This window comes from Aspergillus mulundensis, assembly GCF_003369625.1.
Source record: "Aspergillus mulundensis strain DSM 5745 chromosome Unknown scaffold_5, whole genome shotgun sequence".
NCBI lineage: Eukaryota > Fungi > Ascomycota > Eurotiomycetes > Eurotiales > Aspergillaceae > Aspergillus > Aspergillus mulundensis.
The window spans coordinates 1,566,616-1,587,466 of record NW_020797893.1 but is presented as its reverse complement, the minus strand read 5'-3'; the positions used below and the strand labels follow the sequence as shown (position 1 = coordinate 1,587,466).

Below are 20,851 nucleotides of genomic sequence, written 5' to 3'. Positions count from 1 at the left end.
TAGTTTGTAGTTTAGTTGCTGCCTTGATTGGAGTTTTGACCACGGTCGCCCACGGTCTGTTTCTTTTGTCCTTACCCCAGCTTGCGACGTGATGTGTCGCTGGGATTCACTCAACAACGCCTCCCACAAACAGCCACATTATATCTGAACCATGGCCGACGATAGCCAGCAAGCACATCTTGTCGGAAATTGAGACGGAGAACAAGACAAGATATACACATTCTTCTGGACCACTGCGTGCAATGGATCGCTTTTTACCTTATTTGAAGCCTCAACAAGACTGCGTCTCTCCCTTCTTGTATACTAAACGCATCACAATTTTCGAGAGCCACTCCAGCCAACCTGTGGCTACCCGACATTTCTATGCCTTTGGAAGCATCACCCATGCATCATCTTGTCCTATCCATCGTCTCGTCGATCCCGGAATGACGGGAGACTGAAGCTTGACGAACACATCGATAGAGCTCAAGCTCTACCAAGGACTCTGCAATCCTCTGTCTGCTAATACTTGCAAGCTTGAGTATGAAGCGCGAAAGGTGTCTCCCAAGACACTACCATAACCACTCCATCCGTCTTGGACTGTTTGCACCATTGGGCCACTGCATCAGAAAACATTCGGCTTCTACACACAGTGAGCCCTAATCCCCCACACTCCTTACTCCGACGGATACTGTCGAAAAGACTCCCGAGTTATACGACGTGCTCATAGCCATCTTCCTAATTCTCACCATCATCCGACACCCAGTCCGCTCTTACAGTGGTTCACCCTCCACCTCGATGTCGACACGGTTCCAGCTCACGCTCTCAGAGCTATTATGGAGGCTCGTGTTGTTGACAAACCTCTGGCCGCCAGCGAGAGGTTTTCACTTTTTTGCCCAGACTCTACTGAGCAAGTTTGTCCCAACCGATCGCGACAAGCCACTTGCATCAATCGGACAAGCTGACACCGGCCTAACAGCGAAGCGCTTTTGCACTGATGGTACCCTTCTCAGCTGCTGCGAAACCTACAAATCCAGTGGAGCGGGATTTCGACCTGAGGTGCCAACAGAAACTCTAGCGCCCTGACCCTTCTTCTGGGGTAATCTGCTCATCCTCACCGTACTGGCCACGGCCATGACCTTTGTGGTTCTGGTGACCCAATCTTGCCATTCTGGACCATAACTTTCAAGTTTGCTTCGTAGCGTCACATTGAAGTACTTGGCCGTACCACGGAGGCCTCATTTCACATGCTCATCCACCATTACCAATGTGCCTTGTACATTCTGTCCTTGTCGCCCTCATGTTCGGCATCATCCCTCTACTTAGATATTCTTTCAGGTTTTGGGGCAGTTGAGTGCGGAAAGTTGTTTATTGTGTCTATACCTGTCAGCTTCCTTATTTTTCCAGACTGAGAAAGGGTGGTCGCTTGTGTTCACATATATACAGTGAGACATAAATGTAATATTCAATTAGAACTTACTGAAGAGGCATGTGTACTGTAATTCATGCTGTAACTACCGAGCAGCGGCCCAGTAGCTTTTGCAGTGTAGCCACGCTTAGGCTCACTCATGCCCTACGCCCTCCCGTCCCACGCCTCCCTCACGAACTGCTCAACCTTGACCAAATCCAGAACCTCGCCCTCCTTCGATTGAATCGCAGCCGGAAACTCAAACACCTTCCCAATGACAAGCCGGTCCATGAGCGCCGTCGCCTCAACCATGTCCTCCTGGCTATATCCATTTCCCACAGGCTGCCTCGGAACAGTAACGGCGCCCTGCTTCACCTTGTCCGCACTATCATAGACCACCTTGAATTTGCGGCCTACATACGTCAGCACCTGCAACTGGGCATACCACCAGGACCTCTACTCCTGTAGGCCAATGACGCAGACTACACTCACCCCGAATTTTCTCCCCAATCCCAACAAGCCGGTTATACGTAACCCGATCCCCAACAACACCACTAAACTCCCCCCACCCCTCCGCGTCCGTCTCCAGCAACCGCGCAATAAACCGCGCCATATCATACGAGTACGTCATCGCAATCCCATCGTCCCCGTCGCCGGGTATCGCCGCCTCGCAGCTGCCCATGTCCACGGCGATCGTCATGGGCGACAGATTCGTCTTCGTGTGCGGCATGCCCCAGTAGTCCATGAAGAAGCCGGGGATCACGCGCGTGTAGTGCAGCCTGCTTGACTTCAGCAGGTTCGCGGCGTCCAGGAAGTACTTTATGCTTGGGTCCAGGGGGAGGAGGCTGTGCTGGTTAGTTTATTCGGGCGGGATGGGTGGCGTGGGCATACTCTTCCGTCTGGATGAACGAGTACTCGCTCGGCATGAACCTCTTTGTTTCGGGTGCATCCTCCGCAGCACGGATTAGGTTCAGTTGGGCCTCGCTGTCGTCCTCGCTGTACAGCGAGATCGCGGAGATGATGGTGTGTACTTTGTGCTCGTTCAGGGTTTGGGTCAGAGCGGACACGTCCTTGTAGTTCACCTCTACCTGCTTTGCGCGGGAGAGGATGGGGCTATTTTCTTGGATCTGAGGTCCGTTAGAGGGGTTTCGATAGATGAATGCGTAGAGTGACATTGCCTTTCGTGTCAAAACGATGACTTCATGCTTTGCTTCTTGCGTGAGGACGTCGACGATTGTCTTGCCCACGCCGCCTGTGCCGCCTGCGACGGCGATGACGGCCATTTTGGTATATGTTCGGTTTTGACCTCGGGGGGTAGCGTACGTGTCTGGGTTATATACAACGCAAGCAGGTATGGGGGTTGTAGGTGGGAGCTTCAGCCGGAGATGCCGCCAAGGTACAGCTGTGCCTACCCCACTGTTGCTGTCTTGGACGAATCAAAAGCGAGGATTTACTCAAGGGCTCAAATACCTCAGATATTAGGGTAAAGAGCTAGGAAGGCAAATCGAAAGAACGGCCATAGCCCCGGCAGTTCCTGGACGAGGGTGGTAGGTAGCCGGAATCCACTTGGTAGGAAGATCTCGCTGCCCTCCGGTGGCTAAGACGTCGATGCGATACGGCAGCATATATAAAAACTATACTACAAGAAAGACATGGGAAGGTAAGACATGAGATGAGATTGTCGGAAGGTTGAGCCTCCATCGCTTCTGAATCATAAACCAATCATCCAGTCCAGCACGTTGAAACCGCTGGACCTTTTTGTTGCACTTTTCGTAACATGTACATTTATAACGTAGCGAACTCCTTGAGGTATACAACCAGCTTGTCGATCCCAGACTCGGGGATGGCGTTGTAGTTTGAGACGCGGATACCTATACGTCTCGTTAGCAAGATTCGAGAACCTGATACAACAGGGGCAAGGGAAACTCACCTCCAACGCTCCGGTGGCCCTTCATGCCGGTGATGCCGCGCTCGGTGCCTCCCTTGAGGAAGGTCTTTTCGGACTCGTCGACGTTTCCGTTCTAAAGGAAAGTTCGTCAGGATTCGTTTGAAAGACAGAGTCGGCAATGCTTACCTTGACGACCCGGAAGCAGATGTTCATGCGCGAGCGCACGGCCTTGTCGGGAACAATCTTGTAGACATCAGGGTAAGCCTCCAGGGCCTCGTAGACCTTGCGCGCTTTCCGCTCGGCGACGACCTGCTGACCGTCGACCTTGTCGGGGAAGTCGTTGAGGAGCTTCTTGATGACTTGGCCGGCCACGTATACGCTAGAGAAGGGGTTAGCTAAGTGGTTGGCAGATTATAACGGGGGTTGGTCTTACTCGAAGATGCTAAGGGTGTTGTAGAGAGAGTTGTTCTTGTGGGCAACGGAGTAATCGAGAATAGTAGGGGCAACGGGCAGTCCGAGCTTGCGCAGGATAGCGGGCGAGGCGGGAGGAGCATTAGGCGGGAGGAGGCTCTTGCGGATAATGACGCCAGTGATACCAGCCATGCCGAGGTTCTTCTGGGCACCGAAGTACACAATCGAGAAGTTTTCGAAGGGTATCCGTCGTGAGAGGATCGTTGATGAAAAGTCTCCGATGACGATGGGGTCGTCCTCTGAGCCCTTGGACTCGAGAACCTTGGGGAAAGAAGGGTATTCGACGCCGTCGACGGTCTCGTTCTCGCAGAGGTACACCATAGCAGCCTTGGGGCTGAGTTTCCATGTCGACTCATCTGCGATCTTGCCGAACTTGCCCTCGTTGGCTGTGCGGGCATCGCTAGCGACATTCACGTACTCGGGGCCGAAGATTCGGACGGCTTCCTGGCTGGCCTTGAGCGACCATCTGCAAGTCCATTGCATTAGTCAACCTCCTCCTCCCCATGAGTCGGTCGGGAAGGGCCACGTACGATCCAGTAACCAAGTAGTCCAACTTCAGCTCGGACTCGACCTTCTTGCGCAATTCCGCGATCACTTCCTCCTCGGAGATCTCGCCCTTCTCCTTCAAGATCTTCTGTCGTTGCCTCTCAACCCAGATCGCCGTGAGGTTATACGCTGTCGCATCGAATTGGCCCGACCCACCACCTAATAATCCGTCCGTCAGCATGTTCATCCTATCGCGCCGAAATCGGTCGTGATCGCACCCTGCATGATCAGAATCTCAAAGTCGTCGGGGATATCGAGGAATTTCGCGAGGTCCGCTTTCATGGTATTCAGGATACCAGACGCCAGTTCGCTGCGGTGGCTGTGCTCTGCGACGCCCCTACGCGATTGAAAATAAAGTCAGCTAACCTGGATCTCTTGATCGATAAGTGGAAGCAGTGCGTACAATCCGGTCTCCTCATAGTTCTGGAGAGCCTCTGCGGCGATCGCAAGGACGTCTGTGGGGAGGGCGGCGGGCCCAGCACCCAGGTATGTGAGATCCTCTCGTTTCATGGTTGGAAGGGTTCAATTGACCTGTTTGGCAGCCTGTTCAAGAGGAAAATGAGGGACGGGAATCTTTTTGAGCTGGAGCCCCTCCCATGTGACTCACGCCGATATCGTATCAGCACGTGACTGGCCCCACTCTCCAGATACCCTGGGCACTCCAGGGCTACATTCTACACAGTCTGTCAAAGACAAAATGCACAGCCATGATTCGGGATCCTAGCATGCCTTAGCACATAGTGCCCTCGTCCAATGCATGATGACGTCCCTAGCTCTGTATGCAGAGCCTCGTGCGCCCTAAATGCCCGTCACCTGCGTGATCCACCCCCTAAAAGAAGCCACATTGGTATAGACCCCAGGATACCCTGCCCTGGCGCAACCATTTCCCCACGAGACAATCCCAACCAGCACCCCATCGGCAACCGCAGGGCCCCCACTATCAAACTGGCACGCAGCCTTCCCACCACCCGCAACGCCCGCGCAGAACATGCTGTCCGTGACCTTGTAGGCAGGACTATCATACGTAGCCGCACACTCAGTGTGGTCCGAAACAGTGATATTCACAGCCCGCAGCGTCAACATGGGAAGCCCGCCCTCCTTGATAGCGCCCCAGCCGGAGACCAAGACCTCAAGACCGGTCGCGAGCGGAGCGGACTCCAACTCGGACGCCGAGATGGGGAGTGGGATGGGCTGGATTTCTGGGCCCAAAGGGAGACTTTCCGAGAGAGTTATGATTGCCACGTCGTTCTCTGTTATGGTTGGTTTGCCGAAGGAGGGGTGCGTTGTGATGGTTGAGGCGTTGATTAGGATTCCGCCTGAGGCCCAGGTGGACGACCCGGCGCGGATGGCTGATACATTGGCTGGGACGCCGGCGAGGATGTGGTTTGCTGTGAGGATGTGGGTTCCGTCGATGATGCTGCCGCTGCCGGAGAAGGCGTCATCAACGAAGATACTGACTTGGTAGGGGAAGTTGGAGATGTTGACTTCGGAGCCTCCGGCTATCTTTTTGGCGGCGAGAGCAGCTGAGCATAGGAAGAAGAGGATGAGTTTGGTGCTCATTGTCTTGTTAAGTGGTTGGTGGTGCAGTGTGGCTCTTTCTTTTCTCGGAAGGGGTTGGTCAAGACGGGAGGGGTCCGGCAGAGCTGCAGGATATGCAGGATGTTTATATATCCAGAAAAAGCCGTGTTGTGGGAGAGCTGCATAGGAGTGTAACGGACAAGGTAGATTCAGCGATGAATTACAGCGAGCTCTGAATACTGCGGGAGAAATACCCGCGTGGATTCAAGGATGTTGATCACAATCATATGGCACTTGGGAGGTCAAAGTTCTTTACGTATACTAGTAAGTTATGGTAGTTCTGAGACGTTGTACCGGGACACCAATGTTGAGGTGGGACGCCAGCAGAGACAAACTGGAACAACACAACAGCCATGTGATAGATAGCAGTACTACTAAGATGTAACGCAGTATTCCCCGATTCCTCTTCCCAGCGGCCATATCTGCAACTACCATACTTTCTACCACTACTGCAGGCTATCTTCACTTCAGAGCAATGAGGCAAATCACAACAAGATAAACATATCGACTTTCTGCAAAACTAAGAAGCCTCTGCATTCACATAACAGCATAGGGAAAACCTGAACTTGACCAGGAGAAAACCTAAGCCAAGGCTGGTACATACTAGACATTGACGCCACAGAAGAAACCGACACATAGGTCGCGTCATGAAGTCACCCGAATATCAGCCCGCCCTTGCCAACAGGCAACATGATCCTTCGCTCCAAGACGAGGCCTATAAATCATTATTGGTAATCGACGATCGAGAACGGGTCAGAGTAATAATTGGGGGTATGATTTGGCGTGGAGCCAGGCTGGCTACACCCGCCTCCGTTGCTGATTGTATTTGGGGAAAAGACAAGCTGGAAGTTCTCGCTGTACAAGTGGAACGGTCCGTCAGTATTTCTGTGCGGATAGTAGGTGCTAGCTTAGCCACATAAGGTGGACACATACCCAGCGGCTATATGGCCTCCTTGAACAGTGTTCCGGACGATTGTGTGGGTATGAGAGCCAGGCTGGCTGGTGTCCACTGCGTTGTTCTCACCAACCTCCCGGCATATGGATGAATCGGGGTTTTTGAGGTAAAGATAGAACCTCGCGGGATCAGTGTTGACAGTTCTATGCAACAAATACTCAATCAGCACTTGCTTCTTTACCAGGAGTCTTTCGTGCTTGCAGATGGTCCAAGGTGAAAATGAAAGTGCATACGAGAAGCCGAATTGCTGATCAGTGGCGAAGTTTACAGCATTCCACACGGGACCGTCAAAGTCCAACGCGGTAGAGCTGGCCACAAATGCGACAATGGCAACGATGCTGAAGCGCATTTTGTGATGGGTGATGAGTAGATGATGGATGAGGTTGACTGGAATGGTAGAGCACTTGAAAGAGATTGGCGAGCTTGAGTGAATGGGATGTCAAGAGTAGGGCAGATCAGAGTACTTATAGCATAAGAAATTGGACAATGAAGTTGTTCCCGCTACTTCTCATCCCAATGAGACACATTTGATGAGCATACTCTGGATTTGTTGTGCCCGCTCGGCATCCGAATCGTCGGCCATCATGGACCATTCCCACAGTCTCTTCTGTGCAAGCTCACCCATTTCATGGGAATATGACTACGTACGTACACCCTATCACTACTGACACCGGACTCTACGCGTCGATGACGGCTGCCAGGGCGTAAGAACTGCGGCTACAGACCTGGCTTTCCGGAAGCCGAGAGCCTCGGGTCGTTGATATGGGTATTAATCGAGCTGGTGACTCCTTCGATACCTTTGCTGCCTCGGTCGACAGACAATCGGCATCTCTACTTTACCGCTCAGCTTCAAAGACAAGGACCTATTTCCAGGCATCCCGTGTTCTTGCGTACTAGTTCGCAAGCCGAAACACCAGTCTCTGGTTTTTAGTCCTTGGATCGAACCCGAAGGGCTGCCCAGCGAACTGCAGGTGGGACAATTTCCAACCGGGGCGTCGGGCGTCAAGGACTCAGAGTTCGTGATACACCTGGGTATGGGGGCTCAGAAATAGACCCAGCTTGCCATTCACTATGCAGAATGGAATCTTCAGAGCCCGTCAGCATACTCTAATATTGTGAAGCTGAGTTATATACCACCTTGATACTCCGTAGTGTTCATCCGCTGAAATAAGCGAGTACATTGCCCCGACTCAATGAGGCTCAACAACTGCGTTTGGCGTAATCAATCAACATGGGACTATCTGCCTGGACTATAGCTAGTTGAATGTCAAAAGAGGTGATTAGGCCGATGCGAAAATGTCCTCGAGAGCAGGGATACCCGTTTAATTTCGACGGATGGCGAACGTATGCCATGTAAGTTTACCAAAGCTGGAGACACTGCATTTAATGGAGTGATGAGTGATTATACTCCTGAGACTTCTGTCGCCATTGCAAGCCTGGCATGTGTTTCTATTGCTCTAGCCTGATGTCTCTAGTGCAGCAGTTTCTCCATTGGCGGGACAGACGAAGACCGACGCTACTGAATGGTCCACTTTCCTTCGACCAGCTGAGCAAGCTCATTCCCTCTTTCTTGCAACTTCCCAGGCCTCATCTTCAGTATCTCGACACACGCCAGGCACTCGAACCGATACACCATCTCGCCCTCCGCTAGGCCCTTGCCCGCTGGACTCGAGACCACTGCAGCGGGCATTGGCGATCTGGGAGGCATCTTCTTCGTCATGTCCCAGTACAGAACGTGCAACTGACCATGGTCATGCTCATAAGCCTCAGCCTTGCCTTCTGCGTCACCCAAACCTTCATCGTGCCTTGTGATTTGAAACGTGCCCACAAAGCCATTACCTACGTCAACGTCCACAGCCAGACAGTCCAGCTTCTCCAATGTGCAATTCAGCGGCAAGACCAGCGCAGGATATTCCACGACGAACCCGTTGTCCGTAACAAATCCCATCGTCATATCGTCAGACTTGACTTTCAATCGTTTCGCCCCGCAATTGCCGAACCGATTGATTGCCCAGCGCCAGCCACGTTGGCGCATCCTCGGGCCTGCGAGAAATAGCATTCCCTGGGGCAGTTGCTTCTCAGTCGAGAGTAAAGCATGCATGTGGTCTTCAAACGGTAGACCCTTGAGCAGGGATATATCCCATCCAATCAAGCTCGCAAAGCAGAGCATCTCGTCCCGCTCTTTACTGGTCGAGCGATACAAGGCTGCACTAAAAGCCTCCATAATCGCAAAGCACCGTTTGGCTTCAGGGGGGGTACTTGCCGAATCGGACGTCGTCTTCCTGACCATGCGCGGATCCGGCTCGGAAATGACATTTATGCGGAGGAGACGGAACTTCCAGTGGAAGTTATCTGCATCTCGCATCGGTGTACCGTATGTGTACTTGGTTTGCTCCAGCTCAGAGTCGTACGCCTCGTCCTGCTGTATCTTGGATCGGGCTTGGACGTCGAAGAAGCCGTCGGCGAATTTGACGCGCAGCTTGTGTGCGAGCACACCTTCATTCAGGGTCCAGAGGCGTCGCATCCAGGCGGAAAGCCGAATCCGCATGAAGGACTGCGTGTAGTCGCTGGAGGAGAAGGATTGGATGTCGCCATCCAGCACCAACACGCGGAACGCTCGCTCGTAGACGGCTTTCATCGACTTGATCGCTTTCGAGCGCAGTTCGCGGTGCTCATCGGCCACGGGGATGCACATCGTGTCCATCCAGAAGAGGAGCGATGGACCGTGGAATTTCTTCTTCCAGAGCTCCCGGAATGCTAACCTGTTAACGAGATCGACCGACCTGATCCCGGAGACCAGTTCGTCCAATAGGCTCTGAATACGAAGCAACTGACACTGCGGCAATGTATTTTGTGAAGGGTTCCCCAGGCCGTCCGACCAAACATGGGAGAAAGCGATATACTTCTTTCCTTCGGTGTATTTCTCCACGGCAACCCTGATATGTGGCTCCTTTTTGATCGGTGTAATCGACAGCAGCGGGATGCCTCCCGACTCAAGGATCGAGGTCACTTCATTGATTAACGGTCCATGGTGTGAACAGTCGCAGTCGGGGGTGGTATGAGCAGTGCGGTACGTCTCCTCGTTGAGCTGCCGCGCCATACACAGACTCCTGGTGCACTGACTATGGTCCTTCTGCGTTGCAGACGGCGGGCTTTCCAATTGCGACGTATAGTACGCAGACGCAGATGTAAACGTCTCTTCCACCATGGCCACCTCACTTGGGCACCACCCCGAGTCCTGCAAGCGCTTGAGGGGAAGCCATGCACAGGGAAACTCTAAGCCTCCAGTGTAGGAGTCAAAGACCAAAGGCATAACGCCCGTTGCAAAGCTCCAGGCCAACCGCTGGCTCAACGTCCGAATTGAGAGATCAATCTCGGGCGATAGTGGCCAGGTCGTAAACCCCGGGCGAGGGTCACCGTCGCACTTTGCGATTCGACAGAGCCGCGATACGGTCTGAAGACATTGTTCGATACGATGGCCAATATGGTCAGCAGTGGCTTTTTCTCCGCCTCCGATCAGAGCAGAGATAAACGACGTAAGCTCGAGGATCCGTTCTTCTAGACCGACCACGGTTATGGTGCCGTATGGGTGACCTCCCTGTTGTTTTATGTAGTGATGCTTCCCTCCCTTGTTGATCGGCCCAAATACCTCCCAGAGGACGCCGAAGAATAACCAGTTCTGCAGGAAGGGCGCTGCCTCCTCATGTTCGGTGAAGTCGCCATCAAACAGCCGGTTGATGTCCCAGCCCTTGTGCTCTGGATATGTTGAAAAATCGTGGTGCTCGTATGGCTCATCGCTGAGACATGGAACTTCCAGGAGAGGATAAGGAGAGTCCGGCGGCGACTCTACATGGTCCATGGCGAATGCTCGTAAGAAGCGACTTTCAGCCTGAAGACGAGAAAGTGGGGGAATGAAAAGGTGAGGAGCTGAAGAACGCCTTGACGTGGGGCGGGCGAGCCGCCAGGATTTAGCTCCTCTGCATGGACGCTACCTACTACGGCCCAATTGGGTAGCTGACCCGGGGAGCCCTGGAGGTCGCCTCGGATTCTACTATGGTCAATGAACTGATGCCAACACAGGATCTAATGCCACGTTCATTCTGCGGTTGGACGGCCTAACATGAACTACTCGGACATGGCATAATGAAGATGGCTATGACGTTGAGCTACACGCGATGGAGGTCTTATCGTCTTCTCGTCGAGACTCGTCGAGTGCATCAGCCAGCTGGCGCAGCTCATTCCATCGTTCCTTCTCTTTGGGCGACAATCTACCAGGGAAGAAGATGTCTACCATCGCGAGACCAACGCGAGGGTAAGCTTCCTCAACTGCGAATATCGCCTCCATGACTCTCGGCTCGCCGATAACTTCCTTGAAGGTCAAACGAACACCAAAAGCTTCTGGCCGTCGCGGCCAACCAGCAACAAGGATATTCTCGACTATGCCTAACCCGCCCGTGGCAAGGAGGAACCATGTGCTCTGTTGCAACCCCGCGGCAATGATCAATAGAACTATCCAAAGGATAGCGAGTATCATCAAGGAGACACTCGTCCACGACCCCCGAGACACGTCCATGTCGATTGGTCCGCTGGCCAGGTCCTCCAAGTCAAGCCCCTTGCCAGTGCCGACGATGACAATCGCATGCTGCGACCCGTTGCCACGAGTGAGAATGACAGTCTTTCGGGAATTGCGTCGACACGCCCACTTCTCCTGCGCCCACTGGGGAAGGCTAGCAGTAGTAAACGAGAGAACAATACCTGCTGCGGTGACAAGAAAAACACCCCAATCGCCCCAGATCCCGAGCGGGATAGCGGCAATCCCAAGTTGGACCACGGCCGTGGCAATCCCCATGTAGTAGAGCAGATCATAGCCATGATAGCCCGGCTGAGCCTGTTCGGCATGGAATACGGAGACACAAAGGCCCGCCTTCGTTGGCCTAGGGATACTCGCTGAAGTGCCCGGCTGGACTTTGTCAGCGTCCTGACGAGTCTTCTCCCATCGTTGATCGAGCATCTGGTTCAAGCGGCGACGGATCGGCCCGTCCGAGCGACCCTCGTCCATCCAGACCTCAAAGTCGCGCATTATCCTGCCTATGATCCAGCTGCGGTTCTCGCGGACGTATTCCGACCGGGCGTTGATGACCAGGCACGGACTGTCGGGGTAAGGCATCAGCCGTCGCTCACCGATCGCTGTCAGCAGAGCCGTCACAATGTACGCGACCCATCCTGGACTCAAAGGTCAGACGCTTGACGGATTAAAGGTCAAATTGATGGCCGACCGAAAGAAAACGAGACGGGGACGATCCCAGCCCCCGCCAGCTGGGCGATGGCGCGACAAACAACATCCCCGCCGAGAATCAGCAGGACAGAGAAGATATCCCCAGGGTTGCGGAACTGCTGCGAAATTTCCGACGACGTAAGTCTCGTATTGAACGAGCGGCTCCAGAGAGGTGGCATCAGCGATGGAGCTTTGGAGGGTTGAAATTGAAGAACGAAGATCTCTCGATTGTTCTGCGGGGAAGCGCTACGACCTGTCAGACGCGATGGAGCTAAAATGGGGCTGGACTCCTGCACCAGCTGGCCACCTGTCTCATTAGCCATGCTATAGACCATTACTGTGAGACATGGTTATATGAACACAAGCAGCGCAGCAGGCACTATCCCAACTTAGCGACTCGAGTCCATTGTGCTTTTGCTACTCTACTAGTGAGCAAGGCAAGTAGACAGTACCCTCACTATCTACAGCTGCGTACCCGGCGCACCATGATACTTCCTCGAGCATCCAGCGCTAAATCTCGATAGATCATCTTTCATGACGGGGGTATTAGAAAAGACTCGGACTCGACAAGCAGCCGCTCACTATTAGAAAAGACTCGGACTCGACAAGCAGCCGCTCACTTCTCATTCCTCTGACAGTAGATCTCAATATCAAGATCGGGATCAGGCTGGTTAATCACAACGCTGAAGCCCGCTTCATCAGCAGGGCTCAATTTTCCCAGCCACATGGTCTACATTGCCCCCTCCTCAAGCACGGCGGTGCGCCTGCAGACGTCGGCTTCTGCAGCCCTATTGTCGCCGTCCATCTCAGGGCTCGTCGAGGATACACCGTTTAAGCGGGGCCTCGGTGCCTGCATTGGGAAGGAGCTTGCTGATATCACGATGCGCGCGATCGCCGCCGTCGTGATGAGGGGGTATGAGCTCTACAAGCTTAGCTTAGGCGCGCTGGATGCAGCTAGTGGCCTTCTAATTATGCGTTCCGATGGCTAGGGCTAGTACGAGATGCAGCCCTATATTTACGATTTGAGCGTCAGCTGGCTGCAGAGTGGCTCATGCGTTGCTTTCTCTAATTGTGCTCCAGACTCGGCAGATTACGGCTAGGCCGGATATAGGACGCTGGTAAGATTGAAAAGGATGCGATATGGCAAGAAACCTGGGTCGTGGGTGGTATGGTAGGACCCTGCCATCAATGGTGCAGAGCCTTCTACTTTCTGCAATGCTCAACAGCTATATTGCACCCTCGAGCTTCTACTATATTCAGTCGTTTGAAACGAGGATATCACATACCGCGCTGCCTGGGCAACCCCGGCAACTGTTCGTCTGTTGCTATGGCCCTTTCCACAGGCCTCACTACAGCTATAATATTTGTTCTCAGCAACCGTGTCCACGAGTTTTGTTGTCAGCACCCTCACTATTGGTGGATAGACTCGTGCCCATGGCCCTTTCCAATCTCACCCCGGCGATCGATGCGCCACCTTGGCTTATCCAAATAACTTGAGAACTATCTCTGCATCCTGCTTGGCCAATAAGAGGACAGACACACGAGTGATGCAACAACAGCCTCAGCAGCTGAGCTCCAAACGTCAGACCGTAGTAGTGTCGCTTATCATCCATTTATATTACAAGCCGAGTGTCTGCACACTTGGCCGGATGCCAACGCCGAAAAGACGGAGCTTGAGAATCAGGCTGGTCATGCCACGTTTCCTATCACCTAGTCTGTTCGGATACCAGTCATTTGGGACGGGTTCAATGCTCCTCAACCACTGCTTTCTTTATACGAAGAGAGCGTAACACCAACAAGTGACCCCACCTCGCATGAGGCAGGGAAGGTGTGGGGGCTGGTGTAACAGCATTGGCATTGGTACGGAGTACCGTTCTCGCTTGATATGGAATGCTGACGATAACAGTGGCGAGCCCTGATCTTCTGGTGAGTTAAGAGCTGCTGTAGGTGAGATGCTCCTGCAAAGGCTATCTCAATATGACAACCATCGAGTACCTGATACAGCCGACATGCATGCTACACCGCAGAAGAAGGAACCGGTGAATACCTGACGTCAGCCCTAAAGGAAAAAGAAGCCAGAACGCTGATATAAGACATCCAACGGCCATCCTTGTACCCGGCAAACCGAGTTTTTGTCCGAACCCCAACCATGGCAGCCCCTCTGGGACGAGTATCTCAGCCTGTCTTCATGGTATGTTCCCTCATCCGCAGACTTCAGTCACTCGACTGACAGCTCCCAGGCAATGCAGTGGATATTCACGGCCACCAGCTTCCTCTTCCTCCTCTTCCGCCTAACTGTGCGCTTCACAACGAGTCGCCACTTCCAATTCCACCTCGATGACTTTCTCGTCCTGCTCGCATGGAGTTTCCATCTCGCAACGAGCATAATTTGGCAGGTCAAGTCGGGCACCATGTACCTCCTCTTCGACGTCATTAACGGGAAAGCGGCTTGGACACCCGATCTTGCGGATCGGTTTACGAGTCTGTTCCACTACCGCGGCGCAATCAATATCCTTTTCTTTTTAGGCCTCTGGTGCATCAAGCTGTCGTTTTTGGTCTTCTTCTACGGACTGGGCTCGAAGATAAAGAGCCATCGCATCTGGTGGTATGTCGTGGCGGCTCTCACCGTGGCCCTAGGCGCCCTTGTGCTGGCGGATGGATCCTACCAGTGTTTGTTTGCTGAGTGGGAATTCATTAGAAGTAAGTTGAACGGTCCGTACCTGCGCGTGCAAGACAAAAGATAGTCATCCTAACCCTTGAGCCGTGCTTGCAGCGGAGTGCATCAACGCGCATTACACCGGAAGGTCCAGCTGGGCCTACTACACAAACGGCGCCGCAGACGTGCTCACCGATCTCCTCAGTAAGTCTACCATACTGCCTCCACAATCCACCTACTAACCATCCAAGTCCTCTCCATCCCATCCCTAATCATCTGGCGCACGCGCATCGAGGTGCGGAAGAAACTCGTCCTGACGGCCGTCTTCTCAGCCACCGTCTTCGTCATCGCCGTCGCCATCGCCCGCGTCACCACCGGCAACCCCGTACACCAGTTCGACCGCTTCTCCTGGGGATACCTATGGTGCTCGGTGGAGGGGGGCACCGCAATTATCATCGCTTGCACGGCCGCCTTCCGCCAGCTGTTCATCTGCTCGCATAATCAGCATCTTTACGGGGGGTTGGCGTCGCCGGCACCGACATCGGGGCCCGCCGCGATGCGGTGCGCGTTGCGATGGCCGAAGCCGAACCCTGCTTGTGGATGGGGGCGCCGGCCTGGGCGGCTATGTGGGAGTAGGGGGAGGCGCGTTGCTGGACCGGGTCTGGGAGCGGGATCGCCGAAGGCTGATGGGAACCGATTGGATGAGTCTTCTGATCGGTCTTTGGGGCTTGGGCCTGTGGTTGGGGTTGAGATGGGGGAAGGCGTGCGTGAGCGAGAGGAGGTCTGATTCTAGGTGATGGTGATGTGCTTGGGAGATGGCCGGGCACCTACCTGTCTGTATTTTTACGGCTGTCGGGGTATCATTATATGGAGCTAGAAGAATGTGACCAAGATAGAGCGTTCCTGCGAAGGGTTCCTGGCCAGACTGAAAGGTCGATAACGTTCCTAAATATCCTAAGCCGACTAAAAGTCCTTTCTCTATCACCAATAGCGAGGTAACTTCCCTTTTTGCCACTGCCACTGTCGTATCTGCACACCTGTCCTACACACATTTTTTCGCTTCTAAAATCCCATTTGTCCGGGAATATAGCAACCTTCACAGCGCACTTGCTTTTTCCTGCGTTGCCTCAGCTCAGCTTCATAAGCTAAATAGGCCATGCCCGCCCACTGTTTTTAGTCTGCATAATTGTCTTTCCGTCGTACCGCTGCTCGAGACCAACATAAGCCTTACCGTACACAAGAATGCCAGCAGAATGCGGGTTCCAGGGGAATGCGGATCTATACGGCCTTACGATCTGGGCTGGGTTAGGTATACCTGCAGTGGGTCTCCGCGCAACTGGCAGTGCTTTTCATCCTTCTCCTGAGGGTTTAGTAGGGCTGCCCACGACATATAGATCTTCCCGTTTTCCTGGACATCATGGCTTGCAATATGAGGGTGGGGAACAGGCTTGCCCGATAGACAACGGATGGTGTATGATGTTTCATACCGTGACAAGATACCCGACACGCACTCTACGAGTATTCGACCAGCCAGATACACCATCCTGCCCATTATGTACTCCCCATCCAAATTGAAGATCGCCAGATCCTCAATCTTAAAACAACGGCCCTCCCGAGCCCCGAGCCCCGAGCCCCGAGCCCTGTTCCCGTGGCCCCTCCCCGTCACCCCTCCGCCCCGCTCCCCTTTTAGCGCCCGCCTGCGCCCGCGCCCGCCCCGCCGCACTAGCCGGCTAGACCCGAGCCTACCGGAGCTGGATCCACGTTAGCTTGTCGGACTCGGGCCCTCTGTCATACGGTCATACCTTCATCACCATCGCCAAATCGGGTAATCGAGTCTAGGCCCGCCAGAGCGGCCAGAGCAGTCTCATAGGTCACCCTGGCGTCATGGTGGCGAAGGTGCTCAGGAGCCAGAAGCCGGTCGTTTATAAACCGCTCTGAGCGGCTGGTGCCTCGAAGTCCAAGGACATATTAGGACGTCTTACGCCGTACCTAGTAACCTACTGAACTTTCACTTTCGCTTTCACGCACACGCACACGAACACGCAAAATGCCCGCGGGAATGAATATCGGAAAAGCGCCCGGCCGCTCTCCGGCTGCGTGAGTCGCACACACTCTCTCTCTGCGTATGGCCCAACTAACAACGTTATCTGCCCCCCAGCTCCTCCCGCAACATCGCCTTCATGACGATGGCCGGCGTGATCGGCGGCGGCTACGCGCTGCTGCGACACCAGTCGCCAAAAAAGGGGATCGTCAAGGAAGACGACCTGGCGAATACCACTGGCGCGACTAAACTGGGTCGGTCGAAGATTGTCTCGGAGGGGGATGTTGGGGCGACGATGGGGAACCCGCCTCAGGGGCATGGGCATGTTGGGCGGTCGCCGAGACAGGCGTCGAATCGGGAGGACTTTTAGGATGGGATGGGGAGGGAAGGGTGATGTGATTATGAGTGTATTATAGTTGAGGTTGTACAGTACGGAAGCTGGAATGCCGAGGTTTTTTTTTTATGGGTCATGGTTTCAAGGCGTGTAGGTTAATGGATCTTATCTACTTCTAGCTATAGGTAATGAAGGTCCAGTAAGTACATGGTTCTATATCTTCAACCACAAGAGGAAGATCCGGAGCTTCTTGTTTGGGCCGAGCTTTGCTTCCAGCTTATCGAGTGTTTCCAGCATAGCATCGAAGAGTCCATCCAAGACTTCCTTGGTGTGGGTAAGGCTCCCAACTTCCTTCATTTCATCCAAAACGAACTGCTTCATCTCGAGTGAGAGTTCCGTAGCTCCGTCGCGGCGAAAGAGTATACCCCGTATGTGCTCCGGCGAGGCAATGTTCTGCAGGAGGTGGATGAGCGGGAAGGAGAATTTGCCCTCCGATAGGTCCTCGCAAAAGCCCTTCTTCGCGGTGTACTAGAGTAGAGTAATTAGTCTATATTAAAGGTAAGATTTGTAGGTGGGCTACCTCTTCAGATGCCAGGTTGAGATAGTCGTCTCGAATCTGGTAGTACCGTCCGAGCAAGGTGAACAGATGCAGCAACTCAGGGTTGGGTTCACTTTCCGACTCTACTTCTAGCAGCCGCAGCACAAGCCGGAAGAAGCCGCCGGTTTTATTATCCACCATGATGAGGTAGTCTTTTGTCGAGGGCAAGCTTGTGTTGAATCTCCAGTGCAGCTCCAGACCTTGTCCGAATGCGAGAGTTTCTAGTTCCTCTGGAGGAAGTCAGCGGAGTACAGGCGCGTTTTGATCTACATACCCATGAATACATCGCCGCACTCATTGGAATGCTTTAGGCTCTTTAGCTGCCGACTCCCTTTGACGTAGAGGTATGTAGCACTGTTAATAGTCTGCGGCTGACCGAAGACCGCATGGGCTGCTGGTCGTCCTCGGCGGAGCTGAGAACCGTCTTGGATATCGTCGAGCCTGCATTGTTAGCAATCACGCTATATTATTGGAAGGAGGACCAACATCAATGTTGCATCGAAAAGCATCCTTGTGGTCTCTGTGATTATCTTCGCTGAGTCGTCGGGCAATGTAAACCAACCCTGCAGACACTCGACAATGCGGCCGAGAGTCTTCTTCCCGGGCAACGACTGGATGTACTCCCACGGAGCGAGGACGATCTGATTTCATTAGCACATTGCTGCTGCATCAGGGAGGATGGCTCACTTTCTCAGCCGGAGCTTTCTCGAACGGCGCCACTATTTCCTTTTGTAGATGGTTCACGACACTGATCATCTCTTTGGAAGCATCGGACAATGTATCTGACTCGCTGTGACCATTCATTTCCGTGGCCATTACAGGCGGAGGGTAGTTAGGAAGCTTTCTTTTCCCGTCATACCCACGTCCAACTAGCTGAGCTCTATCGGCGGCTGTGGTCGCAAAATCCGTCCGATGGTACCGCGGTGAGATGGAATGCCAGTAATTGAAGCCGCCAACGGTGAGGATGGAGGTAAACATGTACCGGCGCAGGTCTTCAGTCTTGGGGCTCCCCGAGGAGTTCCATGTTTCGTAGTCTGCCATCAGCTTTTTTTCAGCCGCGAGAACCTCTTGTTTCAAGATGACTGCGGCTTCATTTTCAGCATATCCGTAGTTGCTCATGAGCACGGCCATGCCGTTGTGCATCATGTCGAGATTCCCGGCCATAAGATGCTCATCAAACTCCTTGCGGAAGCTGTGGTAGTCATTCGTCAACCCTGTAATCAAATCGCCGAGCTGGATCATATGTGCGACAGAATCAAGCTCTTGGTCACTGATGCAAATCCCAAGTATGGCAGGCAGAAGTCTCGATAGCACTCTACCATAACCAATTAGTTTACTTTTTGTAGTGATAGGCAGCAACGGTGGCAGTATGCGGACCAACTTACCTGCCCCCAACACTTTTGATCCTGTGTGCTTTGTACTCTTCCCAAGTCACTGTGCGCAGTCCTGGTACGGTCTGTGCTTGGAGACCGAAATCATAGAGCTCATATTTGTCTTTGAAACTGGCACTAAACCCTTCGGTTCCGTTCATGAGGTCGATGAGGCTCTGGATATAGAGCTCGTTTATCTCAAACTCGCACCGGGTATGCCGCCCTAGCTTGACCTCGGAAAGAAGCGCTGCGCGCAGGTCCAGTTGAATTCTCTCGTGCTAAGCGATTTAAGTACTGCCCAGGAGGATCAGGATAGAACACCTACTGCCGCTGTATCAAGGGTATCCGTCGCATCTGCATCGCAGATGTCAGAGCAATGTATTCATAAGCAAGAAGTTACCTACCGTCCCAAAACATAGCGATATAGCCAAACCTCACAAATCGTGGTAGAATATGTGGAGGACATTTGGGAGCCAAGTAGAGGGGCAGGCTGGCAGAATTCGTCCCAAGGGCGCGAGAGACATCTTTGCCAGTGACTTCCCTCCAGTCGGCTATGACTTGACCGATGGTTTCAGAGCAGTCGGTGTCATACTCCAAGATTCGATAAGGCAAGCTGTTGAAGTGTGCCGCGGGACGCTCTGCAGCTTGGTCAGGAAACTTGAAGTCCTTAAACGAGAAGGTATCGACAGTGCAGGCCATTTTGAGCAGAGAGCAGGGAGCAGAGTTGCAGTTGCCCCGTAAGCAGCGGGTGGGGGTTTGCCTTATATAGACAAGCGGAAGGTATCGAAAAAGCAAAAACGATCATGCATAAGACCCGCCTTGCAAAGTTGCAATCATCTCACTCACTGCAGTCACTTCTGCAGGAAGGCATTCACTGACCAACTAGGATGGCCGCAAGATGGTTATCCTGCTAGGCTCAACTTCGATTGGTCGATATGGACATACTCCGGAGTACGAAGTCAGATTGTCAGGGCCTGGCTGAGAGCGTGCCATCCTTGCCAATCATTTGCGGGGGCTGCTGCAGCCCCATTTGTCGTGCATCCTCATTATCTGAGGTCAGGCTAACTTTGCCACGACTTGTATGCTTCATCCGGGTTCGAGCAGATGTATGCTTTCCCAGCTACTGGTGCTACCTACCGCTCGCCGTCTCTATCCCGACGCACAAAGTCGCACTGAAGGGGGACAAATCGTTCGCACAAACTGAGGCCTTTGGATAATAACAATCTCATCTCAGTGACTGGTCGTACTCACGGGCCTCTTGTCTCTTGGCCGGTCATATCAACAACACGATAAGCGAAACGATGTCTTCCGACTGTCGCGCAATGCCACCAACAATCTATATGTCGCCCATGGTCATCCAAGTAGATACGTTTCGAAGATGTTTCCAGAATTTGCACAGGCTGCTTTGCTAGGCTTCATCTGAGCAGAACAACGGCGTGCGTTCGAAATATGCCGAACTCGCAATCAGTAAGCTGTGAGATTCCCCATTCAATTGAAGTGCTGCACGGACTCTAATACTGCGGTTTCATGTGAGACTAGATGCGTGATCAGAGTTCCTTCGAGTAACTCTATGAAGGACTCCAAATCAAGTGGAGTTTTCGAGCTAAAATCGCCGAATGACAGCGGCTATTATGACCAGTCCTGTCCCAGATATGTCAATAGAGTGCATACCTTTGCAAGCGGCTTGGTGGCAAGGTTATGCCGATAAGGCCGTAGTGTTTCGCGTCTCAACATCGAATATGCCTGGATATC

At 53.2% G+C, this 20,851-nt stretch overlaps 9 protein-coding genes across 9 annotated transcripts; 2 read left to right on the top strand and 7 right to left on the bottom strand.

Annotated features, from left to right (window-relative positions):
* Positions 1 to 1,552: 1,552 nt before the first annotated feature.
* Positions 1,553 to 2,670, bottom strand: DSM5745_05833 (uncharacterized protein; the record flags this gene model as incomplete). The annotated part of the gene is made up of 3 exons (XM_026747849.1): positions 1,553 to 1,800; positions 1,880 to 2,232; positions 2,279 to 2,670. The coding sequence occupies 3 exons, from the start codon at positions 2,668 to 2,670 to the stop codon at positions 1,553 to 1,555; spliced, it is 993 nt and encodes a 330-aa protein (XP_026603681.1).
* A 502-nt stretch (positions 2,671 to 3,172) lies between these two features.
* On the bottom strand, positions 3,173 to 4,802 carry DSM5745_05832 (O-phospho-L-serine:2-oxoglutarate transaminase; the record flags this gene model as incomplete). Its single annotated transcript, XM_026747848.1, has 7 exons — positions 3,173 to 3,258; positions 3,318 to 3,408; positions 3,462 to 3,654; positions 3,709 to 4,212; positions 4,277 to 4,451; positions 4,511 to 4,629; positions 4,696 to 4,802. 7 exons carry the CDS (start codon positions 4,800 to 4,802, stop codon positions 3,173 to 3,175), a joined length of 1,275 nt encoding a protein of 424 aa, XP_026603680.1.
* Positions 4,803 to 5,090: 288 nt separating this feature from the next.
* On the bottom strand, positions 5,091 to 5,852 carry DSM5745_05831 (serine protease; the record flags this gene model as incomplete). Its single annotated transcript, XM_026747847.1, has 1 exon — positions 5,091 to 5,852. One exon carries the CDS (start codon positions 5,850 to 5,852, stop codon positions 5,091 to 5,093), a length of 762 nt encoding a protein of 253 aa, XP_026603679.1.
* A 743-nt stretch (positions 5,853 to 6,595) lies between these two features.
* On the bottom strand, positions 6,596 to 7,174 carry DSM5745_05830 (uncharacterized protein; the record flags this gene model as incomplete). Its single annotated transcript, XM_026747846.1, has 2 exons — positions 6,596 to 6,755; positions 6,804 to 7,174. The coding sequence occupies 2 exons, from the start codon at positions 7,172 to 7,174 to the stop codon at positions 6,596 to 6,598; spliced, it is 531 nt and encodes a 176-aa protein (XP_026603678.1).
* A 1,167-nt stretch (positions 7,175 to 8,341) lies between these two features.
* DSM5745_05829 (uncharacterized protein) lies at positions 8,342 to 10,684 on the bottom strand (the record flags this gene model as incomplete). The annotated part of the gene is made up of 1 exon (XM_026747845.1): positions 8,342 to 10,684. The coding sequence occupies one exon, from the start codon at positions 10,682 to 10,684 to the stop codon at positions 8,342 to 8,344; it is 2,343 nt and encodes a 780-aa protein (XP_026603677.1).
* A 294-nt stretch (positions 10,685 to 10,978) lies between these two features.
* On the bottom strand, positions 10,979 to 12,827 carry DSM5745_05828 (uncharacterized protein; the record flags this gene model as incomplete). The annotated part of the gene is made up of 3 exons (XM_026747844.1): positions 10,979 to 12,048; positions 12,102 to 12,346; positions 12,721 to 12,827. The coding sequence occupies 3 exons, from the start codon at positions 12,825 to 12,827 to the stop codon at positions 10,979 to 10,981; spliced, it is 1,422 nt and encodes a 473-aa protein (XP_026603676.1).
* A 1,422-nt stretch (positions 12,828 to 14,249) lies between these two features.
* Positions 14,250 to 15,543, top strand: DSM5745_05827 (uncharacterized protein; the record flags this gene model as incomplete). The annotated part of the gene is made up of 4 exons (XM_026747843.1): positions 14,250 to 14,291; positions 14,341 to 14,800; positions 14,874 to 14,960; positions 15,008 to 15,543. The coding sequence occupies 4 exons, from the start codon at positions 14,250 to 14,252 to the stop codon at positions 15,541 to 15,543; spliced, it is 1,125 nt and encodes a 374-aa protein (XP_026603675.1).
* Positions 15,544 to 16,803: 1,260 nt separating this feature from the next.
* On the top strand, positions 16,804 to 17,167 carry DSM5745_05826 (uncharacterized protein; the record flags this gene model as incomplete). Its single annotated transcript, XM_026747842.1, has 2 exons — positions 16,804 to 16,853; positions 16,915 to 17,167. 2 exons carry the CDS (start codon positions 16,804 to 16,806, stop codon positions 17,165 to 17,167), a joined length of 303 nt encoding a protein of 100 aa, XP_026603674.1.
* A 177-nt stretch (positions 17,168 to 17,344) lies between these two features.
* DSM5745_05825 (bifunctional terpene synthase/polyprenyl synthetase family protein) lies at positions 17,345 to 19,798 on the bottom strand (the record flags this gene model as incomplete). Its single annotated transcript, XM_026747841.1, has 8 exons — positions 17,345 to 17,659; positions 17,712 to 17,959; positions 18,004 to 18,170; positions 18,216 to 18,370; positions 18,417 to 19,044; positions 19,115 to 19,377; positions 19,425 to 19,453; positions 19,504 to 19,798. 8 exons carry the CDS (start codon positions 19,796 to 19,798, stop codon positions 17,345 to 17,347), a joined length of 2,100 nt encoding a protein of 699 aa, XP_026603673.1.
* Positions 19,799 to 20,851: the final 1,053 nt, after the last annotated feature.